At 42.2% G+C, this 24,650-nt stretch overlaps 1 protein-coding gene across 1 annotated transcript in view; it reads left to right on the plus strand.

Moving 5' to 3' along the window:
- TRERF1 (transcriptional regulating factor 1) overlaps positions 1-24,650 on the plus strand; it is an 89,057-nt gene that overhangs the window by 49,016 nt on the left and 15,391 nt on the right. The window contains 6 exon segments of the mRNA XM_032102888.1: positions 7,652-7,749; positions 17,116-18,755; positions 19,358-19,407; positions 20,111-20,184; positions 20,187-20,260; positions 21,208-21,456. Coding sequence (XP_031958779.1) covers positions 17,379-18,755; positions 19,358-19,407; positions 20,111-20,184; positions 20,187-20,260; positions 21,208-21,456 — 1,824 coding nt within the window. The 5' untranslated portion in view covers positions 7,652-7,749; positions 17,116-17,378.

The raw sequence follows: 24,650 nt of genomic DNA on the forward strand, positions 1-24,650 counted from the left end.
ACAAGCAAGTTTATCGTCATCTTCAAAGTGTTTCCTACTTGTAATTTACAAGGGAGGAAGCTGTAGTGGTGTACTGTGCCTGCTATAGAGAAGGTTTCTTCCCTGGTGCTTGATAGGCATTCACTGGACACTCCTTCCTCCTGTTCTACTAAGAAACAAGATGGCAGTTTGGTCAGAAATAAAGCTTTAGCTGTTAAAATATTTAAAAGACCTTTTTCTTACTTGCTCTTGTGTTCTTCTCACCCCACACCCCCCCCCCAAGTTGTTCACAAAATAAAAACAGACAAACAGAACCCCAAAACCAACTGAAACAAATAAACCCCCTCTAGCCAAATAATTATCTTTAGCCTTCCCAGGAAGGGAGACATTACTCTAATCTGTGGGGATTTGTTTATATTTCTCTCAAATAAGCGTTAAGCAGGATGAACTTGCTTCTTGCAGAATGGTATGTGTTTACTTTGTCATGGCCGTATCAATAAAGGTTTTCTGTGTGCTTTACAAGTTGGCAAACTGGAGAGAGTGTTGTGCAGCTGGACTTGCGTTGAGTCTGGGCAGTACCTGGAACACGAAGCTACAGGGCTGGGAACATGCCTGCTCCAAAACTGAGGTGGTCTTTGAAGAGGAATTGCAGAAGCCAGTACTCGAAGCTTCAGAGGCTGCGTGTCTGTACCTGGGTGGTGAATGGGTGAAACGTTCATAGCTTAGCTAGGAGATCTTTTGGGAGCATTGTTGTTATTTTTGCTAGTATTAAATGAAAAATCTGAATTTGTTACAAGAAACTGTCCATAAATTGTGCCTAGTCCTTCTTCCTTGCTTGCAAGCGGAAGGCTCCAAGGTTTTAAAAAACACTGCCCTTTCTTCTGTGCTACTCCTGGTTATGTGGAATACTCAGAAAGGAAACTGAGGATTGGCAAATAATACCCACCCTGCAGGAAAGTCTGTATAAGAGAGAAGATTACTACAGGGATGGCTAAGAGCTTTTAATGTAATGATGAAGAAAATAGTCAGTGGAGCTAATACTTGTGGGGAATAAATTCTTCATAGAAAGTTGAGAAATGTTCTTCTGAAAATGGTAAAAGTAATTGTAAAAGCTGAATGGCGTGGCATTTAATTACGTAAGGAACAAAAGAGGCTAAGAAAAATAATAACCTGGTATATCAGAAAGCAATTTAAAATATAAGCTAGGGAAAATGGAATATTTCTGTCACAATAAGATGAATTCCACCACTGGCTGCATTGATTTCGTGTCTCAAGTTTTGTTCCAAACAGATCTGTAACTGGAGGGGAATGGGGATGTGGGAAAGGCACACTTTTGTTCCCTCAGCCTCCCAAGCCAGCCCATTCCCCTGCTTAGCAAGAATGGTGAGAAAAATATGGATAAAAATACAAACAGGACTTAATAATTTAGTTAGCGCTGATGGTCATCCAATCCCCAGTTGTCTGGTAATTGTCTCTTTCAAAGGGATCATTTGAAGCAGAGCTTGATATGCTTTGTGCATGTCAGTAAACTAAGCTTGTTAGTGTACAGTGCAAAGGCCAAAGCTGAATTCTTCTGGGTATTCACAGCCTTTAATAAATAGCGCGGCAGTGCCGAGGAGGAATCATTCCTTACACCCACTCGCCCTTAAGATGTTTCCCTTCAATTCAGGAATTAATATTCAGTTGAAAAGTTATTTTACATTTTGTGTCTTTCAAAATATTCTTGGCACTGCATAGGAGTCAGTCTGCGGAGGGGTGGGATGGGTTGGGGGTTTTTTTTCCCCCACCTACCTTCTGCAGGGAAGATCTGGAGCCAAGAAGTAGCTGTTAGACTTTTAGGTTTGTCTGCTTTTTGGCTTGAGGTTGGGGGTTTTTTCGGTCTCATAGTGCTGTTTCCTGAGCTGTGGAGCTCCTGCTCCATCTTCTTAGGGCAGGGTTGGCGTGTTACTGTGGCATGAGAGGTCCAAACATCAGGTTATCAGGCTGTTGGCAGAAGATCTTGCTGTGACGTGGTCCCAACTCTGCCAAATTGGAACAATTAGGGCTAAAGCTCTAATTGTGGCGAGTGTCCACACAGAATTTTTTTTCAAGTGATTGGGGAATTTCTTTTAGGAGAGTGTCTGGTTTGCAGTAATTTTGCAAAGGGAAAGAATAGTTTGAGGTTTTTTCAAGGAAACAGAGTTGTTTATGGATGTCATTTTTGGCAATGATTTTGTTTGAACAGTTTTAGTCACCTCATAGTTTTAAGTAAGAAACTGAAATTTTGCAAGAGTGTGGGCTTGGGGTATTAAGAATAACGAAAAGAAGGGCTGGCTGAAATGTGTTGCAGAACTCCCTGTGCTGAATGATTGGATGATAAAATGCTGGAGGAAATTGCTTGTAGATAAACGAAAGCAATGCATGTAGGAGGAGGAGGGCAGTCACAATGCAGAGCATGCCTGATGAGTGCTGCACCAGGCGTTAACTGCTCTGGAAGAGACTTAGTGGTTGTCCTGTAAAAATGGCAGCGAAATGATAGACAAAACAGGTGTCAGTATGTGTTAGTGAAGGAACAGAAGACAAAACAGAAAGCATGAACATGCTGCTGTGTAAATGTGTGGTGCTCCCCTGTCTGCAATACCATATGCGGCTCTGGTCCTCCCTGTCTCCCATTTCACCTCCCCCAGTCCGCAAAGTGTTGTACAAAAGAAGAAAAATCCAAAGTATGACATGATAAAAAGCTACCAGGAGTCCTTGGTCTGGAAGGAGACCTGCAAAAATGATGAATGTCACAAAGAGATGGGGAGTGAGTGTCTGCTGGCTTTCCAAGGAGATGAGCAGGAAATGAGCACAAGAGAGCTGTGAAGAGGAAGATGAAGGGTTCTGCTGCAGCTCTGGGGCTCTTGTACTGCCAGCCAGCTTGCTCTCTGAATTCAATAAGGAGAGGACAAGAGATGGTCATGGGGTAGGAGGTATAGGGTAATTTTCTCCTGGATGGGCCAAGCTGAGCCCTGCTTGAGGGAGCTGGGTGGCATTCTGGCCAGTGTCAGAGAGCAGTCACTTGATGCAGCTGCCAGGGCAGGAACCTCCTGGGTTATGCCTGTGGTGTAACTGGTGGTCACCTCTCATGTGAGCACCCATTTGCTGTGTGTGATGGGCATGAAGCTGACCAGTAGCTCAAGTCAAAGACACTTTAAACATAATCTCACATTGTACTGTATGTGTTATCTGAAGCCGTGGACCCTACACATGAAAAACTAATAAATTTTGGAATTCGTAATCTTATCTGTGGAATAGTGTCTCATCTGTAAGATGCTCCCTTTGTCTACGCCATTTTCTCTGAAAAGAAATGTCATGCAATATTCCCGAAGCATTTCAACGATGTAGAAATGAGCACATAAAAACAATTATGCATGCTTGGAGAATCCTGTCCTTAGAGGAGAATTTGAATTCCTAGAGTTTTTTTAGAAAGGTGCAAGCAAGAAGCTGAACACGGACCAGGGAAAGGGAACAAATTCATGAGGCTGAAGATCAAGAGAGGACTTCCCAGCATGTGAGGAGAGATTCTGCTCAGATATAGTTGTGTTAAGTGAACCAAAGTAATGGTATATGATTGATGATGATAATTCTGGTACTGGTAACTATTTTGTTGCTGATTTAGCCAGTTGATATTACAGTCTTTGTTGGTATTGCTTGTTTAAGACACATACTCTGTTGTTGTTCTTCCATTTCCTATCTTACGATGGCTAACTTTTCCCTTTCCTGTTCCAAAACGAATTAAGTGCTGTTTAATCATAACCAAGCAGTTTAGATAAGAAGATGCTCTTTGATAATCATGATTTTTTTTTATATATGTATTTTTTTCCTTTGGTATATTCTCAGAATCATATTTTGGATGCTCTGTTGATCTACAGGAAGTCTGAGTTCCCAATTGTAACACCTGGGTTAAGTTCTTAATATCAAATGATACAAAGTCAATGTCATCAAAATAACCCATAGAACCATAGAATCACAGAATGGTTTCTGTTGGAAGGGGCCTTAAAGACCATCCAGTTCCAACACGCCTGCCGTGGGCAGGGACACCTTCCACTAAGCCAGGTTGCTCAGAGCTCCATCCAACCTAGCCATGAACACTTCCATGAATGGGGCAGCCACAGATTCTCTGGGCAGCCTGTTCCAGTGCCTCACCACCCTCAAAGAAAAGAATTTCCTCCCAGTATCTAATCTAAACCTAGTCGCTTTCAGTTAGAAACCATTCCCCCTGTCCTGTCACTAAATTTGCTTTGTGAAGGCTCATGCAGGACTAATTCAGCTTTCATCTAGAAATCTTCCTCTCGTGTGTTGCAATAACATGCAAGCACGTGGAAACTTTGATTTTCTGAAATGTAACATGACTGGGAAAAAACCACCAAATGTCTTTGGTGTGATGCCTAGAGTTCTACTGCCATCCTCCATTTTATTCCTGGGAAAATACCTACTTTAACTTGCAGTGTGAAGCTTTGCTGATCAATATGTTACAAGCACAGTAAAGTTTAAGAAATTGCCTCCATTACTATCTTGAGATGAGAAATTGATTCAGCTGCATTCTCTTTCTGCTAATTCATCTGTGCTTTCCATTCCCATAAAAGGTATTATGTGCTCCTTATTTTCCAGCAGCATCATCAATCCTAATGAAGAGAGAAGACTGAAAATTTATATTGTGTATATGGGATAGCTGATCTCTGACTTAGCTCTTAATTTGTAAATGTTGCTGTGGGCTTCACTTCTCAGCTTTTCCTTACTGCACTTTGTTTGTATGCAAAATCTAGGGGCTGGGATGGAGGCAAAGCTGAAGAATATGGCAAAGGAATAAGGAATATAAAGCTAGATTGCTTTCTAATCTAAACCTCAAAAAAATGAGATGGTGATTAAATTTGATGGAAAGAATTAAAATCTCCTTTGTGAATTTGATGTACATCTGCAGTGCTTGGTCCTGCATTAATTATGTTGGGACTTTTTTCGGTACTTATCAGCCATCAGTTCTCTACCTCTGGCTCTAAAATGTCTAAAATTTTACTTTTTAACTGTGTTATTATGTATGAGACCTTTGCACATGTCTGGTAAGTTCTGTAACCCTGCATAGGGGTGGTATTGTAGCTCTAATGATGAAAGTGGTATAGTGGGAAAAGCAGCCAGAACAAATATGAAAAACAGGAAAGGGCTTTCCTGGGTATTTCAGTTGTTGTTGTTCCTAGTGTCCATCAGCCTGGCCTCTGTAGGAAACTACCAGGAATGGTTTGTCTGTAGAATATTTCGGCATTTTTACGCTTAATAGTAGCATCATTTGTTCAGAGCAGATGGATAAATGAAAAAGAAAGCAAAACTATATATTGTGACTTTGGTCATGGCTCATGATATAGCAGTTATTTTTTTTAATTAAATTTAAACATATTGGCAGGTTCTAAATAGCTGTGTTAAACTGAGGCAAGAAATGCCAACATTTTCCCTCTTGGCTCCACTGATGTTCATCTCAGGTTTTCTCTGTGTGTCTAAGTATTTTTTCTTACAAACAAATGGTACTCAATTTTTAGTCAACTCTAAGGTTCAACATGCCTGTTACAAATCTAGAGGTGTTTAAATAGCAGTGTGAAAACCAAGTCAGATAAAGCATTAAGTACATGGGAGTTTATTAAAACCTTATTTCAACAAAGAGGCAGGTTCATGGATTTGCTTAGAAAAGTTGTGAGCAGACAGGATGCGAGCAGGTGATGAATGGTTTGTGTTTGGGGGCATGTAGCATATAGGCTCACGTTTGGTGCAAGACACGGGTGCACACAGGTTTTAGTTACTGGGGCTCAACATGATAATGTTGTAATCAAAAACTCATGCAGATCCAAGAAAATCCATGCGATGCTACCAACATTGACCATCAGCCGAGGTGTTCTGTTAAAGAGAGACATTGTAAGCAGGTCAGACTTTTTGAGGGGCTCTGCTGTCTCTCATGGTGCACACTTTGATGGGTTGATGTCTGGATTGTGCTGTGCTGTTTTCTGTGGGCTTGGGGGAAGATGAACGGGGAAGAAGAGGCTGGTGTCGGGCAGGACAAGGGAGTTGCTTGCGTTTCTCTCCCTCACCCTACTGGATAACTAAGGGAGGACACTTGTTCTGTGCAAGGATCTGCTGGACTTGGGGGGTGGCTTTTTCCTGTCACAGTGCTTGGGACCCATTATCAGAGATTTTAAAAGAATAATTTTAATGAGTGAATGTAGCGTGATGGTGAGAGGAAGTAAATGTTGGTTGAGATCACTGAGGTTATCTGTGATCATTTCTACATTTTCCTCTTAAGCCTGGAATGACTTTCCAAAACCCAGCAGGGCTCAATGCAGATGAAGAGTTTTCCACTGATACCAGTGAGCTGTGAATTGCACCCCAAGTTTCCAGGCCTATTTCACAGAATCATAAAATACCAGATGGGAAGGCACCTCAAGGACCATCTGGTCCAGTATGGAAGACCTTGCATGTTTTTGCTGTACGCCGTAAGGTTCTTGTCAGCCCACTCTTCCAGCTTATCCAGGTCTTCCTGCAGGGTGGCTCATCCTTCTGAAGTGTCCGCTGCCCCGCTTAGTTTGGTATCGTCGGCAAACTTTATCAGGGTACACTTGATTCTGTCTTTCGGATCACTTACGAAGGTATTAAACAGCTCAGTGTTGGGGGACCCCCACTTGTGTCACTTTGCCCTTGGTGAATCCATGCTGGCTTTTCCCAGTCACATGCTTCATTTGATTTGTGATAACCCCCTGCAGGATTTGTTTTATAACTTTCCCCAGGGACTGAAGTATGGCTGATGGGCCTATAATTTCTCAGATCCCTCTTTAAGCTCTTCTTGTAGATGGGGTGGCATTAGCTGCCTTCCAGCCTTTTGGGATGTCCCCCAATCCTCTTGACTTCTCAAAGATCACGTAGAGTGGCCTCACAATGATTTCAACCAGCCTTCTTAACACCGTCAGGTGCTGAGGGCCTTCCCATCTAGGCAGCAGCATTGACAAAAACAAATGTGTTGTTTTCATTTAGATAATTTAAGATGCCTTGTCTAGATACCTCTTCTGCACTGGGTGACAGCCTGATTTATCTCCCACATCTTTGACTTTCATTAATCCCTCCCTTCCTGGTTGCTGTACCTGCTCTTGTTTGTGTGATACTTGTCATGTAGGTTGCAAGCTCTGGGCCAGCAAATCTCCTCTCAGGGAGAGCGTTTACCCTGCCTCTGGGTTCTGTCAAAGCAGCATGAGGTGCTGTGAAATCTCCATGGTCTCTGCAGTAGAGGCAAGATGTTTTATTTACTGCATCAACATAACCCATTCCTCATTTTGCAGTAGGTGCCAAGCTGAGTAAGAAGGAAAGATTCACTTACTTGTATTTCAGTCTGTATTTTGAAGGTCTGTGGATGTTATCAATCCCAGAGATTTGACAACAATGCAGTCTCTCACAATCAGTAAGGGAAAGGGGTTCTTGGGTGTTCTTTAAAGGAGTTAGAGTGCTGATAGTTGCCTTCTGCCATAGTGACTTAAAGGATAGAGTAACCTGGAGACATTGTATTGAAGTCAGTATTTTGTTGTGTTGCAATAGGGAGCTCATTGTCACAAATCTGCTTGTGCCAGCTGGAAGATAGTCACATGTGGGGAAAAACTAATTTCCATTCTTTTGCTTTGTTTAGATACGTCACTTTGAGATCACAGAATGAAAGCAGCATGAAATGTTATGGCAAAGACAGCACAAAAAGATACAAGAATCTCACAAATCCTCAAAAATCAGGTAATGTCAGAGCATCATATGTCCAGTTTTTCAAAGGCTGTCTTGTTTAATAAGGTTCAGTGCTTTTTGACTGTTTTTCAAAATTTGGGCTTCTGAGTCCCTGTGAGTTTATTGATGGACTTCTCAAATCTGGTTAGCTGTGTGTCGGCTGTGTATCTAGTAAAATATTATTTTGTGTTCCACAATATGTCTGACACAGGAGATGTACACACATATCTTGAAGGACTACTTTGGCTATGTTGTCTCATACAAGCAGAAGGACATCAGCTTAAGAAAAAAAGAAGCAGCAACCATGGTGGTCATGGTTTTTAAGCCATTGGATTTGACTTGGCTCCATTGCTAGGTACCAACATGGTGTGTTTTAGAGGGATGGACTTTTCAGAGGGTCCTGCAGCTGCATTTCTCAAAACTCTCCTTTGGGGGAGACACCAGGCTCAAAATAGGTGTTCCCTCCCCACTGAAAGCTTAGCCAAATGCTATTTACCACATGCTACTACTTGTGCTTGGTTGTTTTGATTGTTTATCTGTCTCAGGATGTTTCCTCCTTACCTGTTTTTGCAAATCCTAGCATATGTTCTTTGGCTGTTTCGGAGCATTTCCAGTTACAGAAAAAGGCAATCACATTGCACTCTTCAGAGTGTAAACACTGCAGAGGTCAGGAAGAAACTGCTCAAGTGCATTACAGCAGTGCTCACCTTAAACTAAACTTGTAGGCTTATCATGGCTGTGGTCACAGCGATAGCTGCTGGATTAATGTTTGAAAATTTCCCCTTCTCCCCCAAATCAACAGCAGTGACCAAAGGTTGTAATGTAGCCACATACAGTAACTGAATGAGGTTTAACCTCTCTGTCCTGAGTTCTTTTCATGTCTGCAGAACCAGGATCTTGCTGGGGAATAACAAGTCGCTCAGTTCAGTAATAGAAGTAAACTAAAATATGAAGCTGAAGACAATTTTGATGATAGGACGTGTTTATTTTCCAGGAAGCGTTTGAGAGTATTGCCCTTGATGTAGGACTTGGCAGAAGGGACTACAATTTCACCTAAGCAGTCAGTAAACCCAGGTTGGCTGAAGAGATTTCAAATCAAGTTTCACTTGATCAAATATGCAGCAAAGTATCAGCAAATACTAAAGAAAATAAAAGTACTGTGTTTATCACAGGTGATCAGTCCCTTTAGTTAGTGCTGTCTTTGGTATGCTTTTTAGTCACTTAGTCATGGAACATGCAGTTCAAGTGCCCTTTTGGCCTTAGTCAAGGCTTGTATTTTATTTTTATTCCTAATCAGTATTGTGAGGAGATCACATCATTTTGTGTTTGCCATTTTTATGAAGTAATGTGATACCTGCTTCAGTTGCAGTTCTCCGAACCCTTCAGAGTACCTTGAGACTGTAACACCAATTCACCGACAGCAAAGATAATCAGATTTGTTGAAGCAACCTTCTTTGTTTCTTTGGGACTCATGAAATTGTATCTGCCTTAAACTAAATTCAGTTAATGGTTTTATTTAGAAATCAGCCTTCTCTTCTTGAATAACCAGAATTCTGTTAGTTTGGGAAAAAAAAGTTTTCATTAAATTACCAGTGCCTCAGAATGCATTTTTACATAGATCAAAAGGAGAGGAAAATGTTGCCGATTGTTTGTCTTCCTCCTTTCTTCTCCCCCTTTTCTAGAGACATTCCTGAGATGATAAACTCTTGTTTTTCCTGTTAGGTTCGTTGGGGTTGGTGTTTGGTTTTTTGGGGGTTTTTTTTTGGCTGCCTTTTTTTAAACTTCACTGAAGTAGAGAGATTGCTCGGTTCCTCTCCCAATGCCATCGTTGTTCTCCCCTCCCCCAAGTCCAATGTGTTTTTTATTAAACCGAATTAGGACATTCTAGTCTCTCCTAAGAGTGGAAATGGGAACAGCTTAAATGAGCAGCCACATGAGACTCAGCAGCCTCTCCAACTGCACTGCAGAAGCTTAGCTGTAAAGGGAATGATAATTTTTGAAGGATTTGTGCAACTGTTGAAGAATTACCAGCATTAATATTAAAAAGCAGCTAATCTGTTTTTCCTTTTCCATTTTAAGAGTATAAAGCTTTCTTACTATGCTTGCTATAAAAATTAGTCTACTAAATATTTTGCTTCCTTTCAGTCCTCTTCCCTTTTGTAATTCATCTATTTGCATACTTTCTTGTATACTGAAGTGGGTTTTTTGTTGTTGGCTTTGCTTAAAAATGTCAGCCTCTGGATTTGAATGCAGATACAGGAGTGGGTTTGAGATCTCTGCCATTCAAAACAGCCAAAACTGAAGTGCAGTAGAAACCATAGGAGCAACTGTATCCAGGATTGGGATGAAAAGGTTTTCATCCCTATAAGCATTTGTCCGTGAGATAGCTGTGGAAAATTTTTGGTCCTTGAAATCCATATTGCTACTTCAGTGTTTACTCTAACCAAAACAGCCATGAGTCTGATATCTTCTGACCCTTATTTTCAGTCTCTGCCTCTCTTCATTGCTATATCAGATATCTTCAGGATTTCTACAGATACTTTTTTTTAAAAAAACAGAGTAGGTCTTCGAGTTATCGTCTCACCTCTTTTTCCCTTTTCCTCTCTGCTGGCTCACCCAACCACCTTGCCTAGCATTGGAAATTATTCATTCTCTTTGAGTACTGTGCTGATTTTTTCCCAGGCTTATTTTCTTTGCCAAGCAAAAAGGACCAAGGGGCTTGAACTCTTGTCTGCATGAAAAGTTATGAGGGCAAACCTGGTACCTAAACAGGCCACAAGAGCACAGGGAGTCTCTGAAATATGCCACTCTTACTCTCCTAATTCTGTGCTGCTCAGCCTTCCAGCATTACTCTGGTCTGAAGATGTAGGGACAGTGCCAGCTTCGCACCTGAGAGCTGGGTGTGAGCAGTGCAGGTGGGTCTGTTCTTGGGTAGCACTCCCTTGCTTTTCAAAGCTGCCCTTCTGGCTGGGGTCGCAGTGGTGTAGTGGCCAGCTGAAAACTGTGCCTGTCTGTGCCCAGCCTAAAGGCTGGGTTATGGTCAGCCAATGTGGCAGGGCTGCTGGTAGCACTGGTGTTAGCAGAATGCAGGCTGTCAGGGAAGGAACTGCTGTTTGTTCCTGTGTCTCTCCTAAAGGAAATCAGAGAGCCAAGATGATGTGAATGATGGCTGTCTTGGTTTAGGAAAAGCTTGGCTGGAGATCTGACAGTTCTGAATAAAAAAACAGGTCAATAAAAACATTCTCATAAAAAAAAGGCTAAAAAATGAATAAGAGAAACCCTGGTTTGTTTCTAAGGAAGCTAAGTAGGGGGAAAAATTGAAATGAAAGAAGGGAAGGGAGAACTTGATTTTGGATTTCATATTAGCCGAAGTTAAGAATGAAGCTCATATTCCAGTGGCAGAAAGACAGCCACACAAGAGAGCCCTGTGTCAGCCTGTGTGACTGAGGGGTGGTAAGGCACGATTAAAACATGAGAACACACAGCAGTGACGCATTTCTGTGCAGGCCTTAAGTGTTAAAACACAGTTTAGGCTGCTAAGGGTGGTGGTCAACTTCACTTTAGCAGAGGTTTTACCATCCCGGAGGGAGGGATGGACACAAGGAGGGATGGTGCCCAGCAAATGAGTATCTGATGGTGCTGTTGCTTGCAAGTAGCTGCAGATACTCTGTCCTGCAAAAGCTGGTTGAACATGAAGGGGTGGGGGGTTTTTTGCCACCTTATCCAGTCTTCTTTTTTTCAGGCTAGCTAGTAAGTAGTCTTTAAGAGCATGTAGATTTTTAGCTAAAAGGGACAGCTGAAAAAACTTGAAATAAGTTGGACAAACTGTAGGATCTAATTCCCTTTTGATACACAGCCATGCAGCCTACTGAGATGGGTTAGATTAGTGCTGTAATAACTTTACAGCCTTTTAGTGAGTCTGCTTCCTTCAGCATTTGCTCTCGTACAGTCTTTTGTCATCCCTCTCCATTAACTAAGTTCTGAAACTGGCTCTGGCTGACATTCAGCCCTGGTTTCGAAGCCCACACCCAGCCCAACTTTTATGCATTGACTTATTTGTAGTGGATGTCTTGTTCTGAAATTCATGTGAGTTCAGGCAGTTCAATTGTGTGACTGTCATTTGATCTGCTATTTTACTCGAGTTGAAAAATTCTGTGGGTTTCGGGTTCTGTGGTGTGTGATGGAGCCAGAAGTATTTATTTTATATAACTATCATCTTCTTGGTGTTTCACTGCCTGTTGTCTTCTCTAAGTTCATAGAATAGCCTGGGTTGGAAGGGATCTTAAAGGCCATCTAGTTTCAACCCCCTGCTGTCAGCAGGGACACCTTCCACTAGACCAGGATGCTCAGAGTGCAATCCAGCCTGGCCTTAAACACTTCCAGGGATGGACACACACAGTTTCTCTGGACAATCTGTTCCAGTGCCTCATTACCCTCACAATAAATAATTTCTTCCTAGTATCTAATCTAAACCTACACTCTTTCAGTTTGAAGCCATTCCCCCTTGTCCTGTCGCTGCATGCTCTTGTAAAAAGTCCCTCCCTATCATTCTTGTAGGATCCCTTCAGGTACTGGAAGGCCACAGTTAGGGCACCCCAAAGCCTTCTCTTCTCCAGGCTGAACAATCCCCATTCTCTCAGCCTTTCCTCATAGGAGAGGTGCTCCATCCCTCTAACCGTCTTGGTTGCCTCCTCTGGATTCACTCCAGTGGCTCCATGTCTATCCCATGTTGGGAACCCCACAGCTGCTTCTGGCTCTCCAGTGATATAGTTTACAAAGGAAAAAAACTGAATCACCTTTATTGAAGGCTGATATTTTCTTCCATTTCGTGTTTACCAGAATTAAGTTATGGCATGCTTCCAGGAGAGACTATTTGTGTTGCCTTTCAGTTTCTTGTGTTTGAAGAGGGAGACAGCTGGAGTGTGTAAAGGCATTTCAGCCAGCTTGGTGGGCCTCTGGCTTTCAGTCTGGAGAATGAGGCTGTGCAAGTTGCAGGAGACCTTGTCGAAATGATGAGAAAAGAGTTGGAGCAAACCCTTGTCTCTGTCGAAATCAATTGAACTACCATTAGCTTGAGTCCAGATTTCATCCATAAACTTAAGTAGGGTATTTCTCTTTCTAGGCAGCCTACAGAAATGTTTCTGTCTGTTGGCATTTATTTTCATGTTTTTTGTAATGATTGCATAATTGGGATGTATCTGTAATGTCAGAAATGTAATAGGTTAAGTAGCATAAATGACTGTTAGGAAGAGAAGGAACACAGAACTGCAGAACCATTGTTGCTTTAAAACTTCTACCAGTTTAGTTGTTCAGTTTAACCATTTAGTAGTCAGAGTTGTTGCGATAAATGGCAGTGATGGGTGTTTAGGCATCAATGCTAAACACAAAGAGGGGAAAGCACCCTTATCTTCCTGTCTCTTAAATGGAAATCATTGAGTGTGCTGCTAATGGCTTCTCAGTTGGCCAGAGACTAACTTTGGTGCCCCTGAACCTTAATGATGTCGTGATATACTCTGGTTTTAATCTGACAAGAAATGTTTACTGTTAGCATTTTGTTAAAGGTGATAGCAAATGCTATGTGTACAGCATCAAGCCTTTGAATTTAAGCCTTTAGTTCAAGTACTAAAAAAACATTGGGTATCTAAGGGACTGGTTGATTACTGATTATGCTTTTATCAATGTGCATATCTGGGTTTTTTTCTGTTACCTGAAGGTAGAATAACAATGCTTTTTAAACATTTGCATTTTTTCCATCCAGATCAGTGATGCCTTTGAAAGGAATGGTTTCATCTTTCTTTTATTTTTATTTTGGGGGAGGGGAGATCATTGTTTGAAAACAATGCAATTTTTTTCAAATGTGATTCTGATAGTGACTAAACTTTCCAGTCCTTTTGTGACTTGATTGGTATTTTAATGTAAAATCCCATTATAATTTTTTTCAGATTTTTACAAATGTTTCTGTATGACTCTGATGATAACTCTGTAATCTACCTGACAGACAGCAGCATGTCCCAACTCCCAAACCAGAGCTGAGTTGAGGATGCTAGAACTCCTGAAGAGGAAATTTCAATGAACCATTTTTTAATTTTTTTTTTATTCTGAGAGAGGGGAAGGAAGGTGTTTGTGCTAGTGCCACAGCTGTAAAACCTTTTGACTGCTATCCGGTGTCCTGAGACCTGTGACAGGTAACCCCCAAGTGAAAAGGTGCAGTAAGCGGAATTTGGCACGTGCCCAAGGGACAGCACTTTTTGTGGTGACTACAACACTAGCTGTGGCTGGTGGTACAGCTCACAGTATCAGCCACCATTGTGCATTGTGGGAAGAGAAGGGGTCAGGGGCCTGGTTGGCCACTTTATTCATTTTTGTAATGAAATCAGGTTGTTTGCAACCTTAAGTCTCTTACTGTCCTTACTCCTGGAATTCTTGTGGTCTTTTAATTGTCTCCTGGAGACGTTTGTTCTCCCTCACTGGTTTGTATTGTTTCTTGTCCTTTGACTAATACTTGTCATATCAGACTTTAAAAAGAAGGGCCAAACTCAAGGAACTTGGTGTAAATTACAGCTCTGTTAGTAGGTGAAATGGGGCAAAGCTCCTATACAAAAGGTATACGTGTAGATCCAGAAGTGCCCTGTTTCTATGGGAGGATGTATTCTGAGCATCTTGACTGAGCTTCCTTAACTTGGCAGGCATGAAAGTAGATGCACGTTCCCTCTCTTCCTCTAAACGTTGATGGCCTTTCAGTGTGAAACACCAAACAGTGTTTATTTTTATGCCCTTTTAATGTTTTGTGGAGGGTTTGTTTAGTTTCCCTTCATAATTTTTAATAGGAAGTCTTTGAAGTTGGGTCATGGATGAAAAATCGTGTTGGCAGCCTGACTATTCATTGTTGACTCCTATCTTCTTTAATTGTTCATCTATAAAAAATCTGGAAGGGAGTGTGTTCAGAGAAACTGTGAAGCAATGTATATTTCTGGAAAGGGGAAATAAACTTGCAATTATTCTCAGCTATTATTTGTCACGTGAAGATGTTACATACTAATGGTTGCAGATGGTTTACACAAAAACTATACACACTGCAAACCCTCTTCATTGGGAGCTGTGGGTTTCTGTTATACATTATGCTAGAATGGAAAAGGTTTTTTTCTGCCTGCAGCTATGTATTACCCTTATTTGCTGTTGCTAGCACAAACTCTCTTTAATATGCATCCGGCAATGGTTAAAATTTTCTCCATCAGTGACTTTACGTTTATCCACGTGGATCGAGGATTCTTCTAAGGTTGAAAAGGTAAGGATGTTAGTGTGCAGGAGTCTTTGGTGGAGAGCTTTGCATTTAGAAAATCAGATGTGAAGGAGACAGAGTTAAGGCTTTGCTTTAATATTTCTGTGTTCTTGTTCAAGTTCAGGATCTGCTTTTATTTTAAAATGAATTTATGAGTGCATAAGCATATTGTACCTCTGTGCATATGTGTGACTGTAGACAAAGGGATTGCTTCATCTTGTGGAATAGTAAAACAGTCTTATCATGTGCTTATGTATTTTTTGTTCTTCAAAAACAGTACAGACATCTGTAAAATGTTATTTGAATTAAAGTTTATGTAATAAAAATTACAAAAGGCTGCATTCAGTAAAAATTTGCCTGTTAAAATCATGCAGCACAAAGAAGGAAGGGTGAGAAGGAGGAACAGAAGTTGGAGTTCAGCATCCCTGACGTAAGGTGACTGGGCAGAAAAGATTTCAGTTGACTGGTTTGGTCTTAGCAGACATACTCCAGGTCAGTCAGCCTCACCTCCATCCCTGGAAAGGTGATGAAACAGCTCATCCTGGATGTCAGCTCTAAGGATGTGGAGGAAAAGAAGGTTGTCAGGAGTAGTCAACAGGGATTCACCAAGGAGAAATAATAGTTTGACCAATCTGATAGCCTTCTATGATGGAATGTGTGGCTGTGTGGGTAGATGAGGGGAGAGCAGTGGATGTTGCCTACCTTGACTTCAGCAAGGCTTTTGACATCGTCTCCCATAACATCCTCGTAGGTAAGCTCAGGTAGTGTGGGTTAGATGAGTGAGCTGGATTGAGAACTGGCTGAAGGGATGGTCCCAGAGTTGTGGTCAGTGGTGCAGAGTCCGATTGCAGGCCCATTGCTAGTGGTGTTCCCTAGGGGCGAGTACTGGGGTCCAGCCTTGCTCAACTTACTTATCAGTGACCTGGATGAAGGGACAGAATGTACTCTCAGCAAGTTTGTTGATGATACAGAACTGGGAGGAGTGTCTGATTTGCCAGGAGCCTGTGTAGCTGTTCAGCAAGACCTGGACAGGCTGGAGAGTTGGGTGGAGAGGATCTTAATGACATTCCATGAGGGCAGGTGCAAGGGTCCTGCACCTGTGGAAGAATAACCCCATGGACCAGCACAGGCTGGGGGCTCAGCTGCTGGAAAGCAGCTCTGTGGAGAAGGACCTGGGAGTCCTGGTGGACAACACGCTGTCCATGAGCCAGCAGTGCCCTTATGGCCAAGGATGCCAAAGGTATCTGGGGGGGCATTAGGAAGAGCATTGCCAGCAGGTCAAGAGAGGTGATCCTGCCCCTCTCTTTTGCCCTAGTGGGGCCTCATATGAAGTGCTGTGTCCAATTCTGGGCTCTCTAGTTCAATAAAGGCAAGGAACTACGGGAAAGAGTTCAGTGGAGGGTTGTGGAAGTGATAAGGGGACTGGAGCATCTCTTATATGGAGAAGCTGTTTAGCCTGGAGAAAATGGGATTTTATCAATGCATACAAATATCTTAAGGGCATGTGTCAAGAGGATGGAACCAGGCTTTTTTCAGTGGTGGCAAGGGGCAACAGGCACAAACTGAAACACAGGAAGTTCCATCTAAATATGATCCATCCATCCTTACTTTGAGGGTGTCAGAGCACTGGAACAGGCTGCACAGAGAGGCTGTGGAGTCTCCTTCTCTGGAGATATCCACAAGTGAACCTGCTTTAGAAGGGGATTGAACAGGTAATCTACAGAGGTCCCTTTCAACCCCAACCATTCTGTGATTTTGTGAGTCTTCATAGTCAAATGTCTGACTAAAACTCGTCATGAGAGCACAGTATATGGCCAATTGAAACTGCTTGAATGTTTATATACTTTAGGGGAAAAAGACAGCTTTGAAGAATAAGCTTTTATTGGTTTGGCAGAATGATTTTATCGGAGCACTAGAGGAGAGGCAAGATAATAGGATGAGATGAAGTAATCTAACTGCTCTGAAATAGCCCAGCTGCTACAATTTTGCATCTGATTATGTATTTCAAACTAGAAGATCTTACGGTTTCCTTTGAGGCAATAACAATAACAGTTTGTGGAAAGAGCCAGCACTTACCTTGTCTTTCTCTTACTCTGCAGGTGCTTGGCACACTGAACTTACTGATCTGTGTAGGATTTGTGCTGTGGTCCATTTCTTGAAGATGTGAAACAACATCGAGTCTGAGATTGGAATTACTGACAGACTGGAGGAAATTTTAGTCCTTGTGATGCACATGGACATGCTGAATTATAAGTAATTCTAGCTTCTTCTCCCCTCCCCTCCCCTCCCCTCAGCTATCTCAGGGTTCATAGAGATTTCAATGGTTTGTGTGCCTGTAAGCTTGGAACAGAAGTGACCAAAAATGGGGGACCAGCAATTGTATAAAACTAATCATACTGCCAACAACAGTGAGAACTTGTACTACGAACAACACCAAATGAACTCCCTTCCATCTCTAAATCATAGCTATGGGACGTCTGTTATGGATGCTCCCCAGGCATCCCCCCTCTCCCCTCCATTTCCCCAAGATTCAAGGGACAGTATAGCTTTGCCTGTAGGTTCAAAAAGTCTTGGGTCAATGGATACATCTAGACAAACCAGTTGGACACATTCTGGCTCAGGAAACCATGTCCCAGCGAGGAACAGTTTGAATAATCAAAGCGCAATGTGGAGCCCCCTCGGGCAGGGGGAGTCCCATGACGGATACCAATATTCTTACCCCCAACCCAGTGAAAACCGATCGCAAAAAATTACCAGTGGGGTCCTGCACAAATTGGACTCCTTTACACAAGTATTTGCTAACCAAAATCTGAGAATTCAAGTCAACAACATGGCTCAGGTTCTGCACACCGAGTCTTCGATGGTGGATAATTCCGGTGACAGTGCGCTCAGGCAGCTGCTGTCCCAGAAGCCGGTGGTTGAGCAACAGCCTGTAACTTCCACCGTACAAAGATACCAACCAGTGCCACAGCAAACACACCAGAATTTTGCAAGCACACAGCAAAAACAACAAATGCAAGTCATGCAGCACCAACAGTTGTACTACGACTACCAGCAGCACTTATCACAGATGCAGATGCATTCTGCGCTCCAGCAGGGACAGGCGCACGTTCCGCAAATGCAGTCCCAGCAGCTCCTACCGCAACAGATGCAGCACTTGCAGCAGCCTCAGTACTACGCTCAGCCCCAGCAGGGACACCAGCGGCTCTCGATCCAGGAGATCCAGCAGCAGCAGCAGCAGCCAGCTCGGCAGCAGCGGCAGTGTCCAGTGCAGCTCGCTCAGTATTACCAAACACAACCTGTCATGCAGCAGTTACAGCAGCAGCAGCAGCAGATGCAATTGCCGCTTCCTCCGTATCACAGGGAACCCGATCCAAAGACTATGCATGAACCACACCAGTACTCTCAGGATCCCAGTCATCCTGTGCAGCTTATCCAGTTGGGAGCAGTGCCTCAGTATTGCTTCCAAGATCCCCACGAACAGTACAGGCACTTGTACCCCCAGAGTTTACTGCAGCAGCAGCAAGATCAGCAGAAGCAATACCTGAGTGAGAGCAGAGTGCCATCCCTGAACTCCCACCTTGGCCTGACTCCACCAGAGACCGCCGAGGATCCCACACGGCAGGAGATTAATTCCATAGGGAATGCTGTCCCTCATCGAACTCTTTTGCCACCCTTGGGAGTTCATCTGAACAACAAAAGCTCTCAGCAAGACTCTCCCAGCACCACATGGCCCCAGGTAGGTGGTATTTTAGATCCATGCCCAGGGAGATTTGTTTGCAGAAGAGTAGCAAAGTGTGGAAACTAAGCGGTTTCAGCTTAGTTAGTCAGAAGGTTAGGATGTGAGCAGTGGGCATCTCTGGGATGTTTTGGGGAACTTCATTAACAGACTTCTGTCTACAGCTCTGGCTTGGCTTTGGGCCAGGTTGGCAGCAGCACAGAACTGCTGCTGTGAGGCTGCTGCTTTCCTTGTGAGAGGCTTTGGGAAGTTCTGCCTCGGTTTCTGGGAAAGAGGGACCCAGTTACAACAAAGCCTTCCTGCTAATTCTTCAACACTGTGGGCTCAATTGTTCAGGAGCAGTTAGTCAACTTTGTTTCCAAAAGTAGTGCTTCTGGGTCAAAGCAAAGGCTTCAAACAGCAGGTGAGTGAAGAAAACTTGAATTAGCTGTGCGCACAGGGGCAGATTTGTTGTCTGGCTCTCCACTCAGAGGCTTTTAATAGTAGTAAAATTGTATGCAAAATGCAGTCTTAATGCTGTGAGGACCTTCATTTACACAATATTTCCTGAAAAATTCTTTTCTCAACTTTTTCCCCTCTTTTCCATTCTCCTCTTTTGATAGCAGGTGCAACTGTCAGATGGCAGACTGCAGCCACTGTCCCCAGAACAAAGGTATTTTTAAAATACTCTTTCTGTCTTTTTAATTAAATATGAGAAACGCAAAGGAGATCTGTATTTAGAGGGAAAAGAATGCAGTCTGGGTGGGTAATAATTGTTGTTATTCTAGAAACATCTTTAGTTGTATGCTCTGTGATTTTAAATTTGTATGATTTCCAGCATCCCCCCAAAGTAATAGAATCAAAGAAATACTTTCTTAAAAAAAAAAAAAGGGAACCAAAGAAAAACCAAATCAGGGAAGCTCCAGTGTTGCATTATAAGAAAAGGGATGCTCCGTGGTTTGGATTTGTATCTTTGGCAGCAGAGATATTCCATTTTGTTCTAAGATCTCACTTCTGAAGGGCCAAAGGTGTCCATCAGAGTGGTTGTTAGGGGCATTGTGTCCAAGTACTGGTTAATTGCTGTCATGAGTGGGGAAATGCAGGTCTGTCGAACCCGTGGGTTCTCAGGCTCTTCTGTATTGATGAGCATGTCCTGCTCAAAACTTCCCTTCTCCCCATCTTGGGAGCAGCTGATCTAGGTTATTGGCCATGTATTCCACAGCAGTCACCACATGCTTACTTGTGACTTCATAACCATCTAGCTGTAAAATGTTATTGACTTTCTTGATTAAAAAAGCTCCCTCTGCAACAAAGGGAACATGCCAGACTAATGTTTTTTCTTCTGTTCCATGCTTAAAAAATGAAAATAAAAATAGTGGCCAGAACAGAGAAACACTTCCTGAGAGAGCTGATGCGAAGAACAAGCTAATGTGTTCAATATGCTTGAAGGAATTAAGAGTTTGCCTGCTCTAAATGGTCACATGAGGTCACACGGAGGAGTAAGAGCATCTCCTAACTTCAAACAGGTAGCAAGTCCATTTGACTTCAGTATTGGCACAGTCGTTTTGTGTTGATGTTTGCTTGCTTTGCCGTGCTTTGCTTTGCTGTCAAAACTTGTTCCTCTCAGCACTGTTTTGTTATGTCATACCCCCGTGGAAGTAGAAATGCACATAATTCTGTTAGTTTGTAGGCCAAAAGTCTTGTTTTAAAGACAGAGGCAGTGGTGGAAGACAGATCAGTGTTGTCCTTCTCTGTTTCTCTGCACGTTACAGAACACCCTAACCAAGTCATGTCAGGAGGTGTCTTAATTTTTTTCCTCCTCATGTTTGTTTATTATATTAGAAATACCAGGAACACCAAGTCTTCCTTATTTTCATTTGAACTATTGGATGACTAAGGAATATTTATTGGAAGCTTTCCCAGGCTTTAAACTGGAGGAGCAGAATTGTTGAATCTTTGACAGCTTTCTTCCAAAGTTGTTTTAGTTGTATAGGTATCAACAAATACCAAACCAAAAATGTGTTTGAGTTGTTTTGGCATAAAAATAACTTGCCCTGTCAGTCAGTCTTTCACTATGCCTGAAATTTTAGGAAATTCTGTCCCAACAGGGAATACCATAGGGAAGGCAAAGAACTACCAGAGTTCCACAGTTTGTGTTTTTGTTTTCAGTTGGGTGATGGAGAATTCTGTGTTTGTAGTGATAAAAAGAGACGTGTTTGTCTCCCCTCCTGCAAGTTACCTTGTAAAGATACTTCAGGTGATTATTTGTCACCAAGACTGAATCCTATGTAGGAGTCACAAGTAACCTGCTGACTTCATTTGAGGCAAATAAAGAGTCCCAAGAAAGGAACACTGTTGTGTGTTTTGTAACCCCGGCCACTTCTTTTCAGCCACGGTGCACACATTGTGTAGTGCATCAATCCAGAAGCAGCGCTCCCTCACTCGGGCTGAAAGCCTTTAATTGTCTGTGCAGGATGAAGGAGAGAAACCACCACAGCAGCCGCTGCCTAAAGAGGTGGATGGCCTCGCGCCCATCGTCATGCCAGTGTCTGTCCCTGTAAAGCTTCTGTCACCTGAGCCCAGCACGCAGCCCTCTGCCAGCACTGCCACAGTCACAGACAAGCCTGCCAACTCTGTGTCAGATGACGAGATGCCCGTTCTCGTGAAGATGACTTACTCTCCACCGTGCAGTCCAAAAGTGGCCAACCCCTGCTCATCCTCTGTGAGTGCTGTGTTTCTTGCCACTAACTGTCCCGTGCTTGTTAAATCCCTTTGCTTGTAGTGCTGCTGCTTTCTAAAACATCTGTATTTTAGAATATTTTCTGGAATCTTTATGATTCCTAATAAATAGAAAAAGTCCTGGCGCATCAGAGCATTACTTCCTCAATCATTTGAAAATATTAATTTTCCTTTGCTGAGGAATCAAGATCTCAGTTGAAAACAAATAATTTGAAATTGGAAGGTGATATTCTTTTATCACACTACAAAGGGATTTACTATCTTTTTACTGGTTTTGTTTTTTCCCTTTCAGGCTGCTTCATTGTTACGTTATTGCTTAAAATCGGCAGTTTTATTTCTTCCTGTTTTCTGAAGTCAGATATATGTGCTTCTCATTTCAGCTGAAGAGAGTGCAGTGCTTAGAGTGTGTGCTCTAAGCCAATATGAAACTCGGAGTTTTGCAGTGAAGTCATTTTTCCCTTTCTCTCTGCATGCATCAGCTCTGAGGGTTAATCACTGGGATTTCTGATACAGGAAAAGTAGCTCTGCTCAGTGCTTTCATTTCACGTATAAAATGCAAAATGAAATGGCCAGGCAGCACGAGGTATTGATGAGTGCTTGAATGAGATGTGAGAATGCTCATTACTATTTTCCTGAAGGAGTCCTGGAGCAAACAGTATTTATTTCGTGTTCCGGTGTAGAAATGGATTCTGCTCATTCCTTCAAATCCATTTTGGCAGACTACGCCATGATAAGGGATTATTGGGGAGTATAAGTACTGTATGGTATTATCTGTACAATGCAGAGAAATATCCTTGTGATATTTTTGATTTTCCTTCTCCATGTGAGGCTGATGGCCAAATGAGGGGACGGCATTATACCATCATGGATGACTCCTTACAATATTCACTCCTGACTCTTCATTCAGACATACACACTAATTTTAAATATATATAATGTATATAACTATATATAAAATCTTTCCTCTCTTCCTTTAAGACAGAGGTTTTACACATAAACTTCCACTTTACTCTGAAAGCCATAATTTCACAATACTTAGTAACTCAGCAGTAGAATTTTTCATTTCTAATTCTAGTTCCTCTAAAGAATAGGGACAGTCTTTTCTGAATCCTTGAGCTCTGAGTGGGAGATCTTCTCTAGAGACACCAGAGTAGGTGGCTTGGGCTTGTGTATTTCTGCAACGTATGTAAAGTGACTGTGATTAAATCTGCCAGTGTTTGGCTAAATGCACATTCATTCCTTCAAAATTATGCTTATGGTCTTTGTTATGGCCCAAGCAAACCAAATTCACGCAGTTCCCTCTGAACCCTATCTTTTATATAAGCAGTAGCATTGGAAACATAAAAAGATCAAAAGATCCACAGCTTCCTCTTCTTCTGTAAAGAGATTGTGCCATTGGAGAGAGTTTTTTTTTAATACCAAAGAAATGAAGCTGTGTTGTATTTATTTATACTGTGCTTTGAGCTGTTCAGAAAAGCTCCTACAAAACTCATGGAATCAGTAAAATGAAACAGCAAAAAGGAAATAAACATTCAGCAAGGCTACACGATGGTGAGCTGAAGCTAGCAGTCAAGTGAGGTCCATCAGGATCTGTCCAGAGTGGATCTATCAAGGTGCAGCAGCAGGGCCCACAAGGATGCATTCTGTCTCAGATAATGGGAATCAGTTACTCAAGCTTCAGAAAAGTATTGGGGTGGTTCTGCACTGAGAGCACAGGGACACCATTATGTCCTTTACTGTTCAACGTGACCTTTTTTGAAAGTAGTGTTGGCATAGGTATGCCCTAGGTGAAGCAGTGTAAGAGATGGAGGTGTTTGGGATTTCTAAGATGTTGCATTGGTTTGCTTTACACTAGAGAGAAAGGAGTACCAGCTCTTTCACACTTGGAGAACAGAACAAAATGAGCCCTTAATCAAAGACTTGGATCTGGCCTTCTGGATCTCTTTTTTAGGTTTTGGGTTGTTAAGGTTTTTTCCTTGAGTTTAGGCATTTTTTTTCCCCTTTCTCTTTTGCGAACACTAAATGTTCACCAACTTGATGGACTATATCTGTCATTACAGGTAACTTTCACTGTTCTGAATGTCCATTATCAAAAAAATCCTCTGCAAAGATGCATTTTCTTCCCTGCAGAAGCAAAACGCTTCCAGAACTAAAATTTTTTTTATAGAGAAGAATGTCAACAGCTGTTGGAGAGGATGCAGCCATGATCTAACAACAAGGACAGGACCTCTGTAATCAAAACCATTTCTTCAAGCTGGAACTTATTAACATAAGGGATTAAGGGTGACAGCACTAATGCTCGTTTAACATGATTTTTATTGGGTGAATGTGATTCTCAAGAACCACCCATGGTGTAAAGATGTATGTTGTCTAAACATACATTGTAGTAATTTGCTTTATGTAGTAGTAGAATTTACCAGATGATGCAGACATTCTGGAGTAATGGTGTCAAAATTTTCTTCTGCTTCCCAAATTTATTCTAAAGATGGCCTACAGCCTAAGTATGTAAAAGCAGTACATTTAATAATACTGTGTTCATCTACCAGCTTGTGTGTTTTTAAAGCACAGCCTAAGGACCTGTTTCGTCCTACCTCATCCCCACCCCCCCCAGAAATTCAAATTCCAGGTTTGCCTTCTGTGCCTTCCACTCCAGTATACTCTAGGGATTTGTTATTAAATTATTTTTAACATTCAAATTCTAGAAGTCTGGGCATGTTAACAGTGTGTGAATTTCCCAAATGGTCATTTACTACCCTTTTTTCTCCAAGGGAAGAGGAGAGAGTTAAGTTCAAGATTTGTTGCAGCTGGACTGTAATCAAGCTGATGGGAATGTAGCGATAAGAGGCAAAGAATTTGAATTTATTACATTTTTCTTCCTTTCCTGCTGCTGAGTACTGCAGTAATTTCACTGAGCTCATGTGTCCTTCCTGATCTCACTAAATAAATGCATTAGAAAGCCTCTCATATAAAGTTTCTAACAAACTGTGACTGGGTAATGAAGTATCTGCCACCAGCCTGTGTGTGTGTTCAGTGCAAACAGAAGTGCCCAAAGTGTCTGGGTAGCAGTGAAGAAGGGTGTGGGAGACTCATGGTCTGGGAGAGCTGTTCCTTGCACTTTCAAAAGCTGACGGCAGCCTCTCCATGTCTGTGTCTGTGGCTCAGCCCCACCTTGACCCA

Source organism: Corvus moneduloides, chromosome 3 (genome assembly GCF_009650955.1).
Source record: "Corvus moneduloides isolate bCorMon1 chromosome 3, bCorMon1.pri, whole genome shotgun sequence".
Taxonomy (NCBI): Eukaryota; Metazoa; Chordata; class Aves; order Passeriformes; family Corvidae; genus Corvus; species Corvus moneduloides.